General features: G+C 37.7%; 1 protein-coding gene across 2 annotated transcripts in view; it reads left to right on the forward strand.

Moving 5' to 3' along the window:
* Positions 1-14,763, forward strand: part of LOC109075555 (netrin-G1-like) — a 76,794-nt gene extending 62,031 nt beyond the window's left edge. For both annotated transcript variants that reach the window (XM_042717985.1, XM_042717984.1), the window contains exons 4-7: positions 1,837-2,009; positions 7,902-7,928; positions 8,156-8,200; positions 14,251-14,763. In XM_042717985.1, the coding sequence (XP_042573919.1) occupies positions 1,837-2,009; positions 7,902-7,928; positions 8,156-8,200; positions 14,251-14,501 (496 nt within the window). In that variant the 3' untranslated portion in view covers positions 14,502-14,763. The remainder of the gene's footprint in view (positions 1-1,836; positions 2,010-7,901; positions 7,929-8,155; positions 8,201-14,250) is intronic.
* The last annotated feature ends 2,587 nt before the right edge of the window (positions 14,764-17,350 follow it).

Below are 17,350 nucleotides of genomic sequence, written 5' to 3' on the forward strand. Positions count from 1 at the left end.
TAACAGGAGGGAGGAGAGTGGAGTTAAATGAGTCACTGAGTGGTGCCACTCTTAGATAATGGCCAAAGCCCACTGTGGGAGAGCGAGGAGAAAAAAGGCCAATAAAGAATTATTAAATGGATTTTCATCTTTCTGCCAGCACAAATGCTTGCCGTGCCAGGCGTTCTCCCAGCGGCACCCACCGAATGATATTCAACGGTCCCTCCAATTTCAACATGACAATGCCAACGGCAAAAGCATCACGTCCCACACCGCTGCGCCGCAGATACACTGAACTTTGTGACATCGACTTGATGATCCAGTTTCGGCTGGTTTTTAATTAACCCGAGGGTCAGATCTGAAAGCACACCACTTTAGGGAATTTTACTATCTGGATGAAGGACGGTTAGATACATCCACAGATTAGAGATATGGAGGAGATTTAACTGACTACCCTTTATGATACTTCAGAGAGGTGATGAATACGTGCACTTCTGTAATGCTGAAATTGGAAAGTAGCCTATTTGTATTAATGCTAAAACATACACTGCATAATAACACCGAATGCTCTATTAAAAAAAATCATCTAACTGAATGGCGATATTGAATGGGTCCATCAAAGTCCTTTTGACGTTAAATAGACCATCATGAAAGCTGAAATTAGAGGTTTTGTTCCACTGTTTTCCCGCAGTTATTAATCATTTATGCTCAATGTCACGAAAAGTAGAAAGTCAATTGGAATGGATGTATTTCTGTAACACGTCTGTCTCGGGTTCACAGCGGGAGGCAGCCATGTATCCTCACCGCGGCGGTTCTCCAAAGAGCAAAAGTCCTCCCTCGAACGCATTGTAGAAAAACAAATACTGCCTTGATATCATACCGAACACAAACCCTCCAGAGAGGTGTAGCATATCCTGAATGCTCAATGATCTCATTAACCGCTGCCCATCTCACAGGGAGGCAGGGGTCAGAATAACACAACACGGTTGTAACCTTTTGTCTCCTGGCAAAATCAATGACTGCAAATTATATTTAGAGTAGATATGGAAAGTGAGACCACTCATCTCAAGTGGCAGCTAAGATAATCATCCTCAATCGCATGAGTGTCTCTGAAGCTCTCACTGCTTTAACTAGGAAATTAAGATGAATAACTACACATGCATTAAAAAAGAAACACATTTCACTCCTGAATTGCTAGTAAATTTCACAAACAATGAGTTAAACATGAAATTCAGGAACAGTATCCCCGTGTAAAATGTACTCCAGTAATCTTTGTTTTAGTTACAGCTTTGAAAAGTCACTGCATGCATCTTCCAATAAAATAAAATGCATGGAAAGCATTCTTGTTTTGACACAGACTTCATTCCTCTTACATTTAAAGCTCTCTAAACACTCTGAAACAACAGTGAGTCTGTCAAAATTTATTTCCCAGCAGACATCAGAGGAACTTTGAAGAGGTGCTGTTAGTGTCGATAGACTTTCCACTTCTTTTATTCTTTCCCTTTTTTCAATGTTAAAGCCCAACCACTGAGAGGCTTTCATTCTGCTTTTGTGTCACAGATGTGACCCACGCTTCTATTCAGTATCTCCGCAGGGGCACACTCAAATGAGCTCTGTTTTTAATGGCATAATGAAGCTCTCTTCTGCAGCATCATGGGAAGCCAACGTTAAAGGCTGGAGTTTGTAATGGATATGCAACAAAGAGGATCTGAACGCATTGCAAAAGAAATTAATATTACGTTTCGGATAAGACGTCAAACATTGCGGCTGGTTCTTTGTTCGTGCCACCAACATAGCAACGGTAGCCTGGGCTGACATTTCCCATTTGATATGATGTTTTGTTCTTCATCCTGCTAGGTGCAAGTGCAATCTGCATGCCAACAGCTGTGTTTTTGACAAAGGGAAGCTGGGGTGCGAGTGTGAGCACAACACTACAGGGCCAGATTGCGCACGCTGCAAGAGACACTACCAGGGCCGAGCCTGGAGCATGGGCTCCTACCTGCCCATCCCCAAGGGTACTGCCAATATCTGTGAGTACATCCTGCCATCTCCTTCTCGACATGACTCATGGGAAAGCATAGTGCTCCATCAAGTACCAAAATGTGACCTTTTCAGTTGTGTTCCAAATGACATTTTACTTTGAGAGCAACAAAAAAAAAGGACCAACAATAAGCCTGTAGGCAGCACATCTTACAGAAACTCAGGTTTTCCTACAGCTCCAAAAACTGAATAACTAGTGGCAAATGGCAGGTTTCTGAAATCAGTGTTATTTTACTATTACTGAAATACTAATATATTTTTATATATATATATATATATATATATACATATATATATATATATATATTGAATTGAGTTTTACTTTTATATTTTGTGTTTATGTTCTTGGTAATTTTGTTCTTCTTAGTAGTTTTTTTTTATATATTTAGTTATTTAGTTTTAGCTGTTTTAGTGCTTCAAGAAATGTTGCCTTGATAACAAGCTAAAAAAGGTTTACATTTTTTTTAAAGGTGGGTTTTAGTTTTACTTAGTTATCAGTTTTAGTTTTAGTTAACTATAATAACCCTGCTTGAAATTAGGAGTTAAGATATAAACAAACATTAAATTAAAAACATGCACATTAAAGACATGTTCAAACATTAATGCGTCATTCTCTGAAACATACAGTTCAATTAAATGGTGTTATTTTTAAATTTCAGTTAATCAGAGAATCCTAAAAAAAAAAATCACTATTTCCACAAAAATATTAAGCAGCACAACTGTTCCCTTTCAGTCAGTCACGTTCAACGTTATGTCAGCAGTGACTGACGAATTGGGATCTTGCCAGAGAGCCCAATCGCCTTCGAGTGTTAATAAAACAAGCCAATGAATGTTGAGCATGCAGTCGCACATTCAGCTTTTTGTTTTGGAGCCGAGCCTTTCTGCTTGTGCAATCACCGAATGAGAGAGTGTATACAAGACAGCAATCAAGAGTGTTGGTGTTATGGTGCATCAGTGGAGGTTTGCTGGTGCAGTGCTGCTGCTTTTTTTCCGATTTGGACAGTGTGCTGCAGCTCATCAAACTGCAGTTGCCACCATCCCATAGTGCTTCAGCACTTAAATCTAAAAGAGCAAGTTCTAAAGAGCTCCACGAGTGATGTGGCATCTTTTTAAAGATGGCCTTCCACTCGTGTGTTTCTGGATGAGGTCGCTTCCTGGCTCTGTCTGATGGTCACGATCGCTGCATCTCGTGCCTGGGCTTTGAGCATACTGAGGCAGCGTTCGTGGATGATTCATGTTTTCATTGTGAGAACATGACCATTGCTATGTTGCGATCGAGACTCCTCTTCATGAACAAGAGGGAGTTCCCCTTGATATGCCCCATTCTAGTTCCTCTGTCTCACAGCAGCGGAGGACTACTTCGGTGATGAGCTAGGCTCTGGAGATGAAGACTAGGCTGTGTTGCCTCTGTCAGGGAAGGTGGCGTTGCCCGAGTCAGACCCAGAGCTGATTTCTATGCTTTCCCAGGCTGCCGAGAGTGTTGGATTGTAATGGAAACCCCCTCCATCTCCCAAGCACTCGAGGCTGGATGATTGGTTCCTGGAGGTGCCGCACACCGATCCTCGCGTCCACCTCCAGTTCCTTTGTTCCCGGAGGCACATGAAGAGGTTACTAGGTCTTGGAGGGCACCGTTTTCTGCCCGAAACAGAGCTAGTGCCTTTTCCTTCCTCACTACCCTCGACAGCGGGGCAGCTAAGGGGTATGTGGAGATCCTCCCCAGTCGAGCGCGCTATTGCAATGCAGCTTTGCCCACAGAGTGCTGCCACCTGGCGGGGTAATCCACGTCTCCCGTCCAGGGCTTGTAAGTTCTCGTCCGCTCTAACGGCCAAGGCTTATAGAGCCGCTGGACAGGCCGCCTCCGCCCTGCACGCCATGGCCCTCCTGCAAATCTACCAGGCCAAGGTGTTGAAGCAGCTACATGAGGGTAGTTCTGACCCGGGTGTGATGTAGGAGCTATGCACTGCAACGGACCTCCCCCTACGGGTGACACGGTGCGGTCCCTGGGTCAGACGATGTCCACCTTGGTGGTCCAGGAACGCCACCTTTGGCTAAACCTCAGTGATGATTATACATTTTAAAGTATATTTATTTTAATTTTAGTAATTGTTATATTAATAATATAATAATTTACTTTATTTCAATAATATAGTAACTTTAAATTGCAATAATATTTCAAAATATACTCTTTTAGTAGTAGTAAGTAGTAGTAATACTGTAAATGCAGTTTTGATGAGCATTAGACCTATTAAAAAAATGTCTATAATATAATATAATATTATATAATAAATATATTTTTCTGCATGTCTGTCAATTATTTCCTCACCTGTGCTGCTACTCTTGCCTCCTCAGACACCCCTGAAAGAAACTCTAAAATCTCCTGTTATTAGCTTGTTTGTGCTTCTCCCAACCTGTGAGAGCCAGAAGTCATCCTCTTCTTTAGCTTCATCTTGGCATTGAGTAGTGGCACATCTGTCAAGTTCTCAACCCAAGGCAGGGGGCTCATTGCCCTAATAAATCTAATGAAGTCAGTAACTGTAGCTCAGGGACAGCAAGAGGCTCGGCACTGTCCAGATGGTGGGAGGAGAACTCTCTGGCCCCCTCAGTGCAGGTCCACTCAAACCTTAGTCACTGCCATCAAGCACAAGCCATATACTTATGCAGTCCCAAGCAAAGGACATTTTACCGGATGCTGCATCGCAAGGAGGAATGTGGCAGCGACATTTCGGTTTATGAATGTTCTTTTCTGCATTCTCAACATTGCAGTGATGCATGCGTGATCTTTTATGGCGATATTAGATTCAGTGCACCTGAAGTGCTTTTGTGTGAATGTGTAGGTGGTGTGTATGAGTATACATGCTTTTGAAAGCCTTTAATATCGCTCTAGCCTTTCCCCCGTTATGAAGGCCCTCATAATGCAGGGACAAAGCTCAGACTGACAGCCAGTTATTAAAAAACCAATACCAGGACACATCTGTGCCCAACAGAGGAAACCAAGGACCACCTATATCAAAAGCAATATTAGCACCTGTTTTGGCAAGAAATCCACAATGCTACAGGCTTGCATATGAAATCAAAATAACATTATTGCCCCTGCAGGTTTGGTGAAATCAATAGTCCTCGACTGTTGCATCGTTTCCCTTCTTGCAAATGAGCATGATCGCAGCGACATGCCACTTCTCCAACATTGCTAGGATTACATGTGAGGTTATGAAACATATGGCTCTCACATAAAGATAAATTTGCTGAAAGTGCAGAATTTAATCAAGCTGTAATAGCTTTCATCTGTCATCAAGTCTTCTGCCGTGATCACAAGGGCAATTTATCTCTGTTAAGATTCATAGTATGCAGGACCCTGCTCATGCAGATATATGGCTGCATGTGACCTCGCGTCTAATAATTCAGCAGGAAATGAAATCCATGTCTTTGTCTGGTGGGATGGGCTTAGAGAGTCAGGAGGGAACATTTCGTGTGAGAGCGAAAGTGTCCTGCTGTGCCTTTACACCAGCACCATACTGCCAGACACTGTAGAGGAGATTTCTCTATGTATAAAACAAGGTTGTAAAGGGACAAGTTTTTGGCTACACTGGGTTTGAGTTAACCAATGGGTTACTGTTCTTTTTTTTTTTTTTGCCGCAAACAAAATGCTAATCTTCGTGGTTGAGGACTGAGAATGTGTCCAATAATTTATTTCCTGAGTTTAAATTGTATTTTTAACATTGCATTTAAAATTTATGAAGGGGACTATATCTATTCATAGAAATTTCTCAGTGTGTTTTTGTCAGTGTTGTGAAGTAACTGGTTACATGTAATGGAATTACGTAATTTAATCACAAAATAAATGTAACTGTAAAGTGTGTAATTAAATTAGTTACTTATGAAAATGTTAGTGATTACAAAGCGTATTATATCTGAATATTTTCAAACACAAACACACACACACAGATTTATTTGATTTCATTCCCAAATTGCATTGACTTCTCTAAAATATGAAACACCAATGTTTCAGGAGTTTAGGACACATGCTTACTCGATAAGTGTTTTATTTCATATTTGGGTTTATGCTTTATTTTTTTAAGTTGAACTGTTTTTTGTAAGGCAACTGTTTTTGTTAGATGCCAGTGTTTCCTGTCATAGCTATGCAAAGATTTGATTTGATGCTTTATTTACCTTCCAGCGGGACTTACATTTCAGTGAGGACATAAGATATGCAGGGAAAAAGGTTCTGGACAGTATCTACAACTTTCTGATTATAATGAGCAGTTGCGGATTCTACATCATCACTAGCAAGGACAGAACTGAATAGTTTCGAGATAAATTCAAACCACATGATACCTAAGAAGTTCCCTCTTTCATTAGTCAAGAACAACACAATGTTTTGTGACTACATTAAGTTTCTTTGTATTTCAGTTCTGTAAATTTCTCTTCCTGTCATTCCAATTCAAATTCCAATTCAACATCCAGCAGGACGTGACAAATTCAATTTAAATTCCAGAACATGAACTGAAAGGAAGCCGATTTCATTTCATGAAATGTGTAGTGTGTACTATGGTATATAGTTTTGTGGAATTGATCGTGTTCATTTATGCACAAATGTCACATTAGCATTGCATGCAGATTCATTCTTCAAATAAACAGCAAAAATGCATGAAATACTTATAATGCGTGTGTGGCCGCCTCAACCAGGCAGAACCTTAAGATCTTGATCTTATGTTTGCAGAGGAGGATTTTCAATTCTGTGCTCTTGTTGTGTCCCATGTGGGAAGAACAGGTGCTTGAGAAGCGAAGAATTATGTGTGTTCGGTACTTTTGTGATAAATAAGATGTGTTTTGGTTTAATCAATGCACACTGAGCTCATCTACCAGCTGTCCACTTCTGCCTGTTTTCCAGACTTGTCATTCATAGCTCAGGTGAGCAGAATTCCCAATTAGCTTTGAGTCGCTAACGCTGTAATGAGGCCTATGATGTGCCGTGAGAGTTGAACGCGAGAATTCAACCACGTCTGAGTCTGAACTCTTTTGGGGCTAAACATAATGTAGCGATAAAATATCTGTTAGTCACTTTTGCTAGGTTAAGCATTGTATTAAAAACCTGGAAACTATAATACAAAAGATCACATAAAGTGTAAAACACCTCAGTGGTCTGTGGTTCTGAAGGAATTGCATGCTGAGATATTCAGTGCTGTTATTCTTTGAACAGTGTCCTATAGACTGACTGGAGAGCAATGGTTTGAAATGTCAGGCCTGTCATAATAGCCGATGATTGAAAATAATAATATAAAAAAAGAATCTGATGGATAGAAAAGTTAAATCATTTATTAAAATGTGTGCTAACTAACAGCACCGCTGATTAATGAATAATAAATAACATAAAACACTCTGACAGGCCGCATGAACTCTAGCGGTTAAAAGAAAGAGCTATACAATAAATTTTGTAGACAAATGCAAACTGTGTGTATGCATTTAATCACAAAATAAACATTTGTATTTGTTCTAAATGTTAGAGTTGGTAGTAGAAGAGTTTTTGTATAAATTCATACATACATACATATAAATATGAACTACTGGCCCAAGAGGTTAAGAAAAAGAAAAAACACTCATTGATCCCTGCCAATGCAAGTGTGCTTTTTGAAACAAACAACAGCTTTCAACCCAGTTTTGTAATTGCCAGTGATGATACTGTGGCACACAGAACTGCTCATTACAATCAGAGAGTGGCCAGAATCATATGAGCTGGTTTGATTATGTTTTTTCTTCCATATCTGATGTCCTCACTGAAAACATGAAGCTGGGAAGCAAGGTTATCACATATTTATCTGACTTTTTAAAAAGCTTCTGTAAATGTAGTTTAATTCATGCTAGTTCTTTCTTTTTTTTTTCCCCAGGTATCCCGAATAATCTTGGCACCTCTGGTGAGTTTTTCACTCATGGCATAATAAACATCATTTGTATTGTATTTATATAGATAAGAATACTTTAATATGTAAAACAGAATTCTTTCAAATATTCAAACATACTAATTCAAGGTCTGATGATAAAAGTGACTGAAACCCAGTAGATTAACACTAGATTAATGAATAATGCTGAACAAAAGCCAAGAAATATTTTGATTAATATTAATATTCTTCATTTCATCAAGTTCGACCGAATGCTTCTTCTCTTGGAGCTGCAAACCGAAATCAAGGTAAGACTTTCAGATATCATCTCATTAAATCTTATAAAACATGCAACCACAGATATTTTATTTTTTATTTTTCCATCTTGAGGATTCAAACCCTCATACTAACAAAGCGCCTTTGTTTGTGTCTGCTTTGATCTCCTCTACAATTTCATTCCACCTTCAAATCTCAAAAGACTGTCCAAGAAACAGTTTTGAGTGACTCATTGTCTGCAGTTAGTTTGTTGTTAGGGTGTTGATGACAACGATATGTTTAGAATTAGAAAACAATAACATATAAAAATGTTAACGTTGTCATATTCAAAAACACATCATGGCTATGAACTGATTTGATAGTTTCTAAAGGCTGCTAAAATGTATTTTGTCGCTTACATATACAGTATGTAGATGGTCTCAAAGCTTAACAATAAACTAAAATAAATTTTGATTTCATGGGGTTTTTAAGAAAAGAGAATTGAAAAAACTGAAGGCTTCTCATTTTCAGCTCTCCTGCTGATTGTGAGTGACAGAGTGGTCTCTTTTCTATCAGGACCAGAAGCAGAACAAAACAGAGGATTGTGAGATTGTGAGAATCTGTCTAACATCTTCTAAATCCAAACCTTCTTTTAGTAAGCAGCTGGTGGACAGTAGTGTTTAATGATGACCTCCCGGATATCAGGCTTTTCTAATAACCTCTCAGATGTAATTAGTTTCAAGTATCTGTTTTCTTCTGCCTGGCCTCTTCATGGAATAGAATAGTGAATGTGAGAAAAAAACATGAGATGGCGGTAGGTTTATGTACACAGATTTCAAAGACTTGATTGAGAATAATATCTCAAGCAGATAAATAAAGTTGAGAAACCATCACTGACCATTAAAAAAAAGGATAGAAAAGTGTGCTGGAAAATATGTGCACTTGAGACTGAAATTTGCTAATGAGTCAGAGAGTAGTAAATGCTGATAGCAGTGTATGATAAATGGGAACTTACAGTAAAATAGCTTGTAAATGATGAGCAGAAGGCACAATATTCTATTAGTGAAATTTATCTTTATTTTATTCAAAAATTGTGTTTTTTTAATGGAGGGTAACAGCCTGAAAATGTCTTACAGGTCTGTTCTGTTCTGCAAGGGGGGAAAAACAATGCTAAATAAAATTCAACTACACGTATGAATGTGCCTTCAGATAGCTAGATAAATAGATTTATACAGTATATACTGTTTTGTCTGAAAAAATAAAAAATAAAACAATAAAAACTATCATCAATAATAAGGCACAGTATGGAAAGTGGATAGTTGTTGATATTAGTTAAAGATTACATTTAACAGTGAAAAGAAAAAAAAAAAAGATCCTTTAACTAGAAAATTTTTTTTTAACTTCTGTAAAATTGTAAAATTGTAAAATTAATGTCCAAAAAAAACACTTAAGCTTCTTAAAACTATTAATTAAAATAAAAAATGGATAAATCAATAGCAAATTAAAAGCAATTACAGTAACACTTAAGCTTCTTAAAACTATTAATTAAAATGGAAACTGGATTAAGTAATCGCAAATTTAAGGCAGGGATAGTTCCATAGTAGGTGATCAGTAATTACTCAATTAAACTCATTTACAAACTAATAAATATCTATGAATATAAATATTACCAATTATACAACAGTTATACAACAAGAGTGCAACATTCTAGCGATATCAGAACTCAGAATCGTTTCACCATTCGTATCATGTATAAACCACTTGCAGCATTTCTCATAGCGAGTGTCATGGTAGGATCTCAAATCCATTATAATTTTATAAATAATACGGTCACAAAATGTAGTACGCTGTTTTAAACAGTGTAGTTTTTAGACAAGAATTCACTTGTACAGACTTCAAATATGTGGTTTGTTAATAAAGATAATGTCTATTCAATGTTTTTGGAGCAACATGTGAGCTCCAGGGCGTCAGCGGGCATTCAGTGCTTATAAACCCACCAAGAGCAGCCTTACCTCAGCCAGTTCTTCTGGAATGTGCAGCTGTCTCTGATTTGTCTATAGTGGTTAAACATGAGATATTAATTTTGTGTAAATTTAATTGTTGACTGAATTGAACTGATGTTTTTGAATTAGTAATGGAGGCTAAAGAGGGTTTTTAAAGACACTCCGTTGTTGTTTCCTATGTATTTACACAGTCATGCCATAAAACTGCTGTATATACACAATATTACACTCGTAGCCATGTGATATGGCTGTATATCAGCATGCTGTGACCTACAGCACTTTTGTGATATTGCTCATTTAATTATTAAACACAACATTAACATATCTGATATGTGACCAGAACTTTGAACATGGTCATAGAATGCACCACTAATTAGCCAAGTGTTACCTAGTTACTCCGCAGTAACTTCTAGTGACCTGGACCATATACTGTGAATTTTTTCAATTTATAATAATGCTCCAGATCATTAGTATTTCCTGCAGAGTAACTATGTAACACTGGTTTAATTAATAGTGTATTCTATGACCATGTTCACAGTAAAACAAAAAAAATTGTTCACATCAAAGACTTGTTAATATTGTGTTTACTTTAATCTCATTTAGACATTACTGATTACCTAATTAAGAACTATCTCAGTCCTCAATTAGTTAATCCTGTTTCCATATTAGGTAATAGGACAGTAATAGCTGAAGTGTTACTATAGTACTGAGTTACTTCCTGCATAGTTACCTATTTATGACACCCCATTATTCTAATCTAAAGCATTAACACTAAACTAAAGAAGGTCTTTAATCTCATACACCACTCTGAGATTGTTCATCTTAAAAAGGAGCACTGAAACCTCTTCTCTGACCTGTCAGGGAAAAAATAAATCTGTCGCATACATGCGTCACTATTACTCAACTCAGGAGCTTCCTGTTCTGTTAGCGTGTGAAAAAGTCACTATAATCGGCGAAGGTGCGATATAGCACAAATGTCTCCCAGGGAGAGACAAACCTCGGCCAGGGTTCACACCTCTCGTTTTTTCTTAGGTCAGAAGGTAAAGCGCAACACAAGTGCAAATGCAATCTATGCCACTGTACACCACATGTGACGGATGACCTTGCACGTCTTTGACGATGAAAATGAAGACCGGGACAGACGTGAGTGTCTGTGTGTTCAATGCTCCCTCGGTGCGTATATACATATTTGAAGAAAGATGCAGTCAAAGGAGCAGCAGCAGCGGGTCTGTCTTCTGGGTACACTTGAACCGCACCCTTCGCTCGAATCTAATCTTGGGTACAGATGCTCATGGAAAGACAATAGCTCTGTAGGGTCCTCTGGAGGCCTGTCAGCATTTGGATAATCCCATACACAGTGAACAAAGTAAACTCCAAGCCTGGAGATTTAAAGTTTAAATCCCAGCAAAATCTTTCCAGAGTTGTCACTCAAAACTGGACACTGAGCTTTTCTGAGCACCAGTTAAACCATGCCAGATGGGCTTTTCGTGGAGAAATATGATAAAAAAATTTAAAAAAAACTGATATTTCAGTGTTAAAACTGCCCTCAGCATTTAAAATGTTTAAAAGTGTCTCTTTTTAAGTGATGCATCTCTGTTTGTTTGTATAATAGTAGAATTTCAGTAATAGTGCAGAAAAACTGTCTATATTTAAACTATGGAAAAATAGAGTGAAAATAATAAAATGAGTTAAATCTCTGTGGATGTATATTACTTAATAATAATATGTACAATATGCTTCTGATTGATTGATGCATTGTTCCAGCAGAGCTAAAATGCACAATATAGCAACAATTTTGATGCGAAAAACCTCTTCACCATGTCACTGTGCAGCTCACACAGCCGATCATTATTAAAAATAAATTACAAATGTGTCCTATAATAAGTTTAAGTATTATTTAGCAATCTTTTTGTGGCCATGCTATATTGTACACACTTATGTTGGGCCTAATAGCATCTTTTAATTGTGATTACATTAGTGATTTATAGTCTCCCTGACTATATCCAACTACATAAGATCGAAAGTTTTGTCGTTATCTATTGCATTCAAACTAATCAATTTATCCAAAAAAAAAACCATAGTTCCAATGAACATGCATCAACAGCCTCAGAAAGTCGTGTGATTGGAAATGCAGCTCTTGATCTGTGGTTAGAAACATTGTTTCTTGTTAGTTCAACATGTGGGCCTAAATAGCTCATGCTCGTAAACAAATTAAGCAAGCTAATGTAGTACAATCTATATTTTTCATTTTATATATGTACAAAACTCTTTTATTATCTTTTATTAGTATGTCATGAGAATGAAGAGTGTGTATAAGTGGTTTAATACCGCGGGAAGCTCAGAAGTATGATGTGAGAGAGAACTTGCAACTGGATAAAACATCTGGAAATAAAGCAAAACAGTGGAGAACAAATAGCGAAGGATTCCTCAGATGCCATGTTGATTATTTACAACAATAATCTGACATGAATTCAATCTTGAACCAATTAATTTTTCAAAGTTATTACTCCACTGCCTGCTTGATGTCATTAACAACAGTTGTTGATTATTGAAGCAACATGGCTCGAACAACAACTGTGAAGAGTTACCGCAGTTTAGACAAACAGCCATTTCTCCAATAATGCAGTGTTATTAATGTTAGTTAAGTTGCAAGTTACATCTTATGTATGGTCAACACACCTCTGGTTAGACTGATTTTAGAGGGTCAGCTAAAAAACTAAACCAGTTAAACTCTAGTTTGGCCTGCTGGGAGACCATCATAAACCAGCTAAGACCTAGCTGGCTGGTTTAAATGGGGTTTTAGTAGGATTATTGTTCATTGTTGGTTATCTTTAGTTTTGTTCTGCCCCTGCTTCTCAGAGGACCAAGATGAAATACATCTGAATAAAGAAAGCAGCATGTAATTACACCCAGTTTCTGAGCAAATAGTCCTGTCTCTCCTGCCAAAGCAAATATTTTCCTCAATAATGGAAGCTAGTACAATGCAATGGCAATCATCTTTTTTCCACTAAAGAGCTTGTTTACAGGTCAAGGGGAGGGGGATTAGAACAATTCAGACTGGATTGGCACCATGACGTACATTTCATTGCACACCACTTCCCTGTTTGTATTGAATTTAAACTTGAAATTTGAGGGGGTGGAAAAGCTTTGAATCTTAATTATGTGGTGTTTATTTTTCATTTCGGAATGATTAGATTATGGATCTAGCATCAGAAGTGTCACAGCATCGTTGAACTGTTCATTTAACAGTGGGTGTTGATTGAGTTTGCGGTTACCTTCACATGCTAAAAAGCACTAATCTACCTGGAGTTACCAGCAATTCAGCATCAACCCATTCTCATGAAAATGAAAGGTGATGAAGGTTAAGAAAAAAAAAAAGGAAACATTAGTATAAGTACCAATTCTCACTTTTAACAAGTTGCTTATTAACATGCCTATTTTTAACATATTGGCTGTTTATTAAAACACATATTCTGCATGACCATATTCTACACCCCTAATCATACCCAATACGTAAACATAACAACCACCTTACTAACTTTTAAAAAGCAGCAAATTAGGAATTTATTGAGACAAAAGTCGTAGTTTATGGTTTGTTAATAGAGAGAATTGGACCTTAAAATAAAGTGTGACCAAAAATATAATTATGAATTAATAAAATTCAGATTAATTAGCCACCAATTTGCCAAAATGTAAAATAGTTAGGAATTGCCATGAGATTGTGTTGGCAGCATTTGGACTTTCACTGGTAGCGTCATGCCAGATATTTGCCAAAAGTCAGCAGTGGTATTTTCGTATTTTGGTCACACGCTGAAAAATGAGTCACACAAAGATATATTTCCTGCCCCAAATCCCACCTCTCACTCTATGATTAATCATATCACTTCTGCAATATTACAGTGGGACTAGCATCCCCTGTGGTGTCCTTAAAAGACACCACTGAGCCTCTCGCCAGCGCCCATCATAAACAATCACACACACAGCAACCTGATGATCATCTTGATGGATGCAATTTTTTTCCTGGAAAGTGTTTCCTGGGGGGGGGGGGGGGGGATGGGAAGCGATGCATGTTCACCTCTCTTTTTCTCTGCTCCCTGCAGCTCGAGTGTGTGACAACGTGCTCCTGCGCTGTCAGAACGGTGGTGTGTGTCACCACCACCAGCGCTGCCAATGTCCGGCCGGTTTCGGCGGCATACTGTGTGAGAAGGCCCAGTGCAAGGGTGACTCTTGCGAGGATCTGCAATCCAGCCAGCCGTCCCTCCACCCCCCGCCCACAGCCCAGACTCTCCCACTGGCTCTTCTATCTCTTATCCCCTCCCTGCTGGCCACCCGGGGCCTTACATCACTCTGAGGGGAATGCTTTCGCCCCAAAGACATTCTCCACGGGGGCTCCAATCATTACTTCCTGTAAGAGGACACACGACGACTGAAAGGAAATGCTCCTTTGATGTGAAAAAAAAAAATAAAAATACGAAACCTCTTTTTAGGAAACCATAAAGTTTTCTACTCAGTACTATGTCAATTAAAGTTTGCCAGAGGTGATGGATAAACTGAAAAACTAGAAACTGCAAGAGGAAATTTACAAAAAAAAAAAAAAAGAAAAAAGAACAACAACATAAAAAAGCTGACGCTAATGACCGTCTTTGTCTTTATTGAAAATGTTAGGAAGAAATCAAATCAATACACTGTTACACTGCTCTGAAGCCATCCGTCAGGTAAAACTTTATCTCAAGCCTCAGAGCACAGAAACACTGCAATACAATTTTTTTTTTTAGACAAATCATCAATGTGAAGATGAATCAAGATGTACTCGTAGACTGCCACCTGAATTTACGCACACACCAACACGACTGGTTGTCAAAGTTCTCACACTTTACCTTTTCCTGACCTTCTCTCTTCTTCTTGTAACTCTGTGAAGTCATGTAAAAAAAACCATGATGTATGTCACACAAGAATTAATCCAGATCATCATTCAGAGCTGGTGTAAGATCAAATATACAGTAACATGAGAGACAACTGTTGACATTTTGTACTGGGATGTTTTCATGGCAGTGAGAATTAGAACAAGAAGAAAGACCCTTATAAGCAACGTGACTTTTTTTGCATTGCTGCAACAACCTGTAGAATTTGGGTTGGTCCTTTATTGCCCTGATGAAATTGAATATTCCTGTTCATTTGCTAATCGTTTTGCTTAAAACATGCGTTTACATTCTCACCGACTGAACTGTATGAAAAGTTTCACCAAAGGGCTTTGGTGAGAAATCCTTTGTTGCTTGAAACCAACTATGTTTGTGAATTAAAGATGAAAAAAGAACTTTATTGCCATTTCGTGAAAGCGAATCTTCAAAGATAACAGATGATTTCTGTTCATGTGTTCTCAGAAGTTCAGGCTTGTTTTCAAAGCTCTTAGCAACTGTACAAATTGCAGGTGTATTGAATTTAGCGGTTAGCTCTCTCCCAAATATTACAATTGTTAAGAATGGTGTAAAAAGGCTAGAAACGTTCATCTGTCAAAGTATAACACTTTGAACTCAAAACCAATACAGATATTCATATATACATATTCAGCTTTATTATGTCAGTGTTCTGAAAAAGGAATTTTAACATGATGGGTCTCATAGACAGATTCTCTTTAGACTTAGCAATTAGCTAACATACAGTAAAGACAGATATACCTGTAAGGTAAGGTCATAATCACAGAATAAACTACATCAGAGTGATCAGAGATTATGACCACTTGACAATAATCATTATCCTGCTTATTAGATGGTAACTTAGAAACACTACAACTATAATATTGCAATGTTTGTACTTGTTATATAGCCTGATAATAATATACACTGCTGTTGAAAAGTCTGGGATCAGAAAGATTTTTTTTAGCGGAATAATATTAAAACAGAAAATAAATATTTTAAATTGTAATCATATTTTAAAATATTACCATCCTCACTGTATTTTTTGATCAAATAAATGCAATATTGGTGGGCACAAGTGACTTCCAAAAACATTTTTAAAAATCTTGTAAAATGTTTAGGTCTATTTTAAGTTCACTCTCTTTGTGGGTAAATGACTGGGTGATCTATCTTTTTAATGTACCCACATTATCAATTAATGGATGACATTCCTTTAGCTCAAACTGTAAAACATGCTTCTAGCAACACCAATGTTCATGGGTTCAATTGCATAACCTTGTAAAATTTAAAAACCTTCAAATGCATGTCGCAAGTCGCTTTGGGTAAAAATGTGTGCAAAATGAATAGGTGTTAATGTAAATGACCCTATCACTCAGTAGCTGGTACTCAACAGTCAAGTCATAATTATTGAAAGCTCAAATTTCAACTGAAATCTATTCATAGATATAGTACTAACAGGGCTAGATCTGAGAACACGCCAATAAAAGTTTTCCAGCAGAGACTGAAATCAAATGTAAATCACAAAACGAATGAGTAAGAGAAGTGTGTTGACGAAATATGGATTGGAGAATGTCACTCACTGCGAGGCATAACGCAGTCGTGATACGGCAATCATTTCAAGTCCATGCTGGGCACTCAAATGGAAATGAAGTCATTCTGTGCCTGTGACACACGGTGGAAGCGGCTCTGAGGCTGGATAGATTACATTAGTGAGATTAGGCCTCTTCATTTCAATCAAATAAAATCCTCTATCGCCCTTGATCTTAATAACTTTTCTCCCAAAAGACAAGTATAAGTGAAGATGTCATTTTATTTTGAGAAATAACTGCCATGTCCATTTACTCCATTGTAAATTCCATTGATGATTAGGTCCAGGTTCACCATTTTTGTTCGACTTTTGTTCGTTCATCTTAAAAGATGCAGTCAAATAATTAGAAGGACTTTAAGATTGGCCAGATAAATGGGTATAAACATTGCACCCATCATAAAACAAGTCGTACCGCATCTCATTAGGTTTGGATGCAAATGCTGTCAGAATGCTAATGAGTCTGTAATGAGACTGAATACAAACTCCCCCCAGCAGACTACAACCTCTATTTCTGACGGACATCAAGGGTCAATGAGGCTATGGCATACCTCATTCCTCATACTTTATAATAATAACAACTAAATTCTCTTTAGAAAACAGCTTCTTTTTCAACTGAGACTATTGTTATACATTTTAGCAGCTATTTTTACACAATGTGTCCCTGATTGTGTATTTTGGAAGCTCTGCATACTAAAAAGC

The sequence above is a fragment of the Cyprinus carpio genome, chromosome B2 (assembly GCF_018340385.1).
Source record: "Cyprinus carpio isolate SPL01 chromosome B2, ASM1834038v1, whole genome shotgun sequence".
NCBI classification, from domain to species: Eukaryota; Metazoa; Chordata; class Actinopteri; order Cypriniformes; family Cyprinidae; genus Cyprinus; species Cyprinus carpio.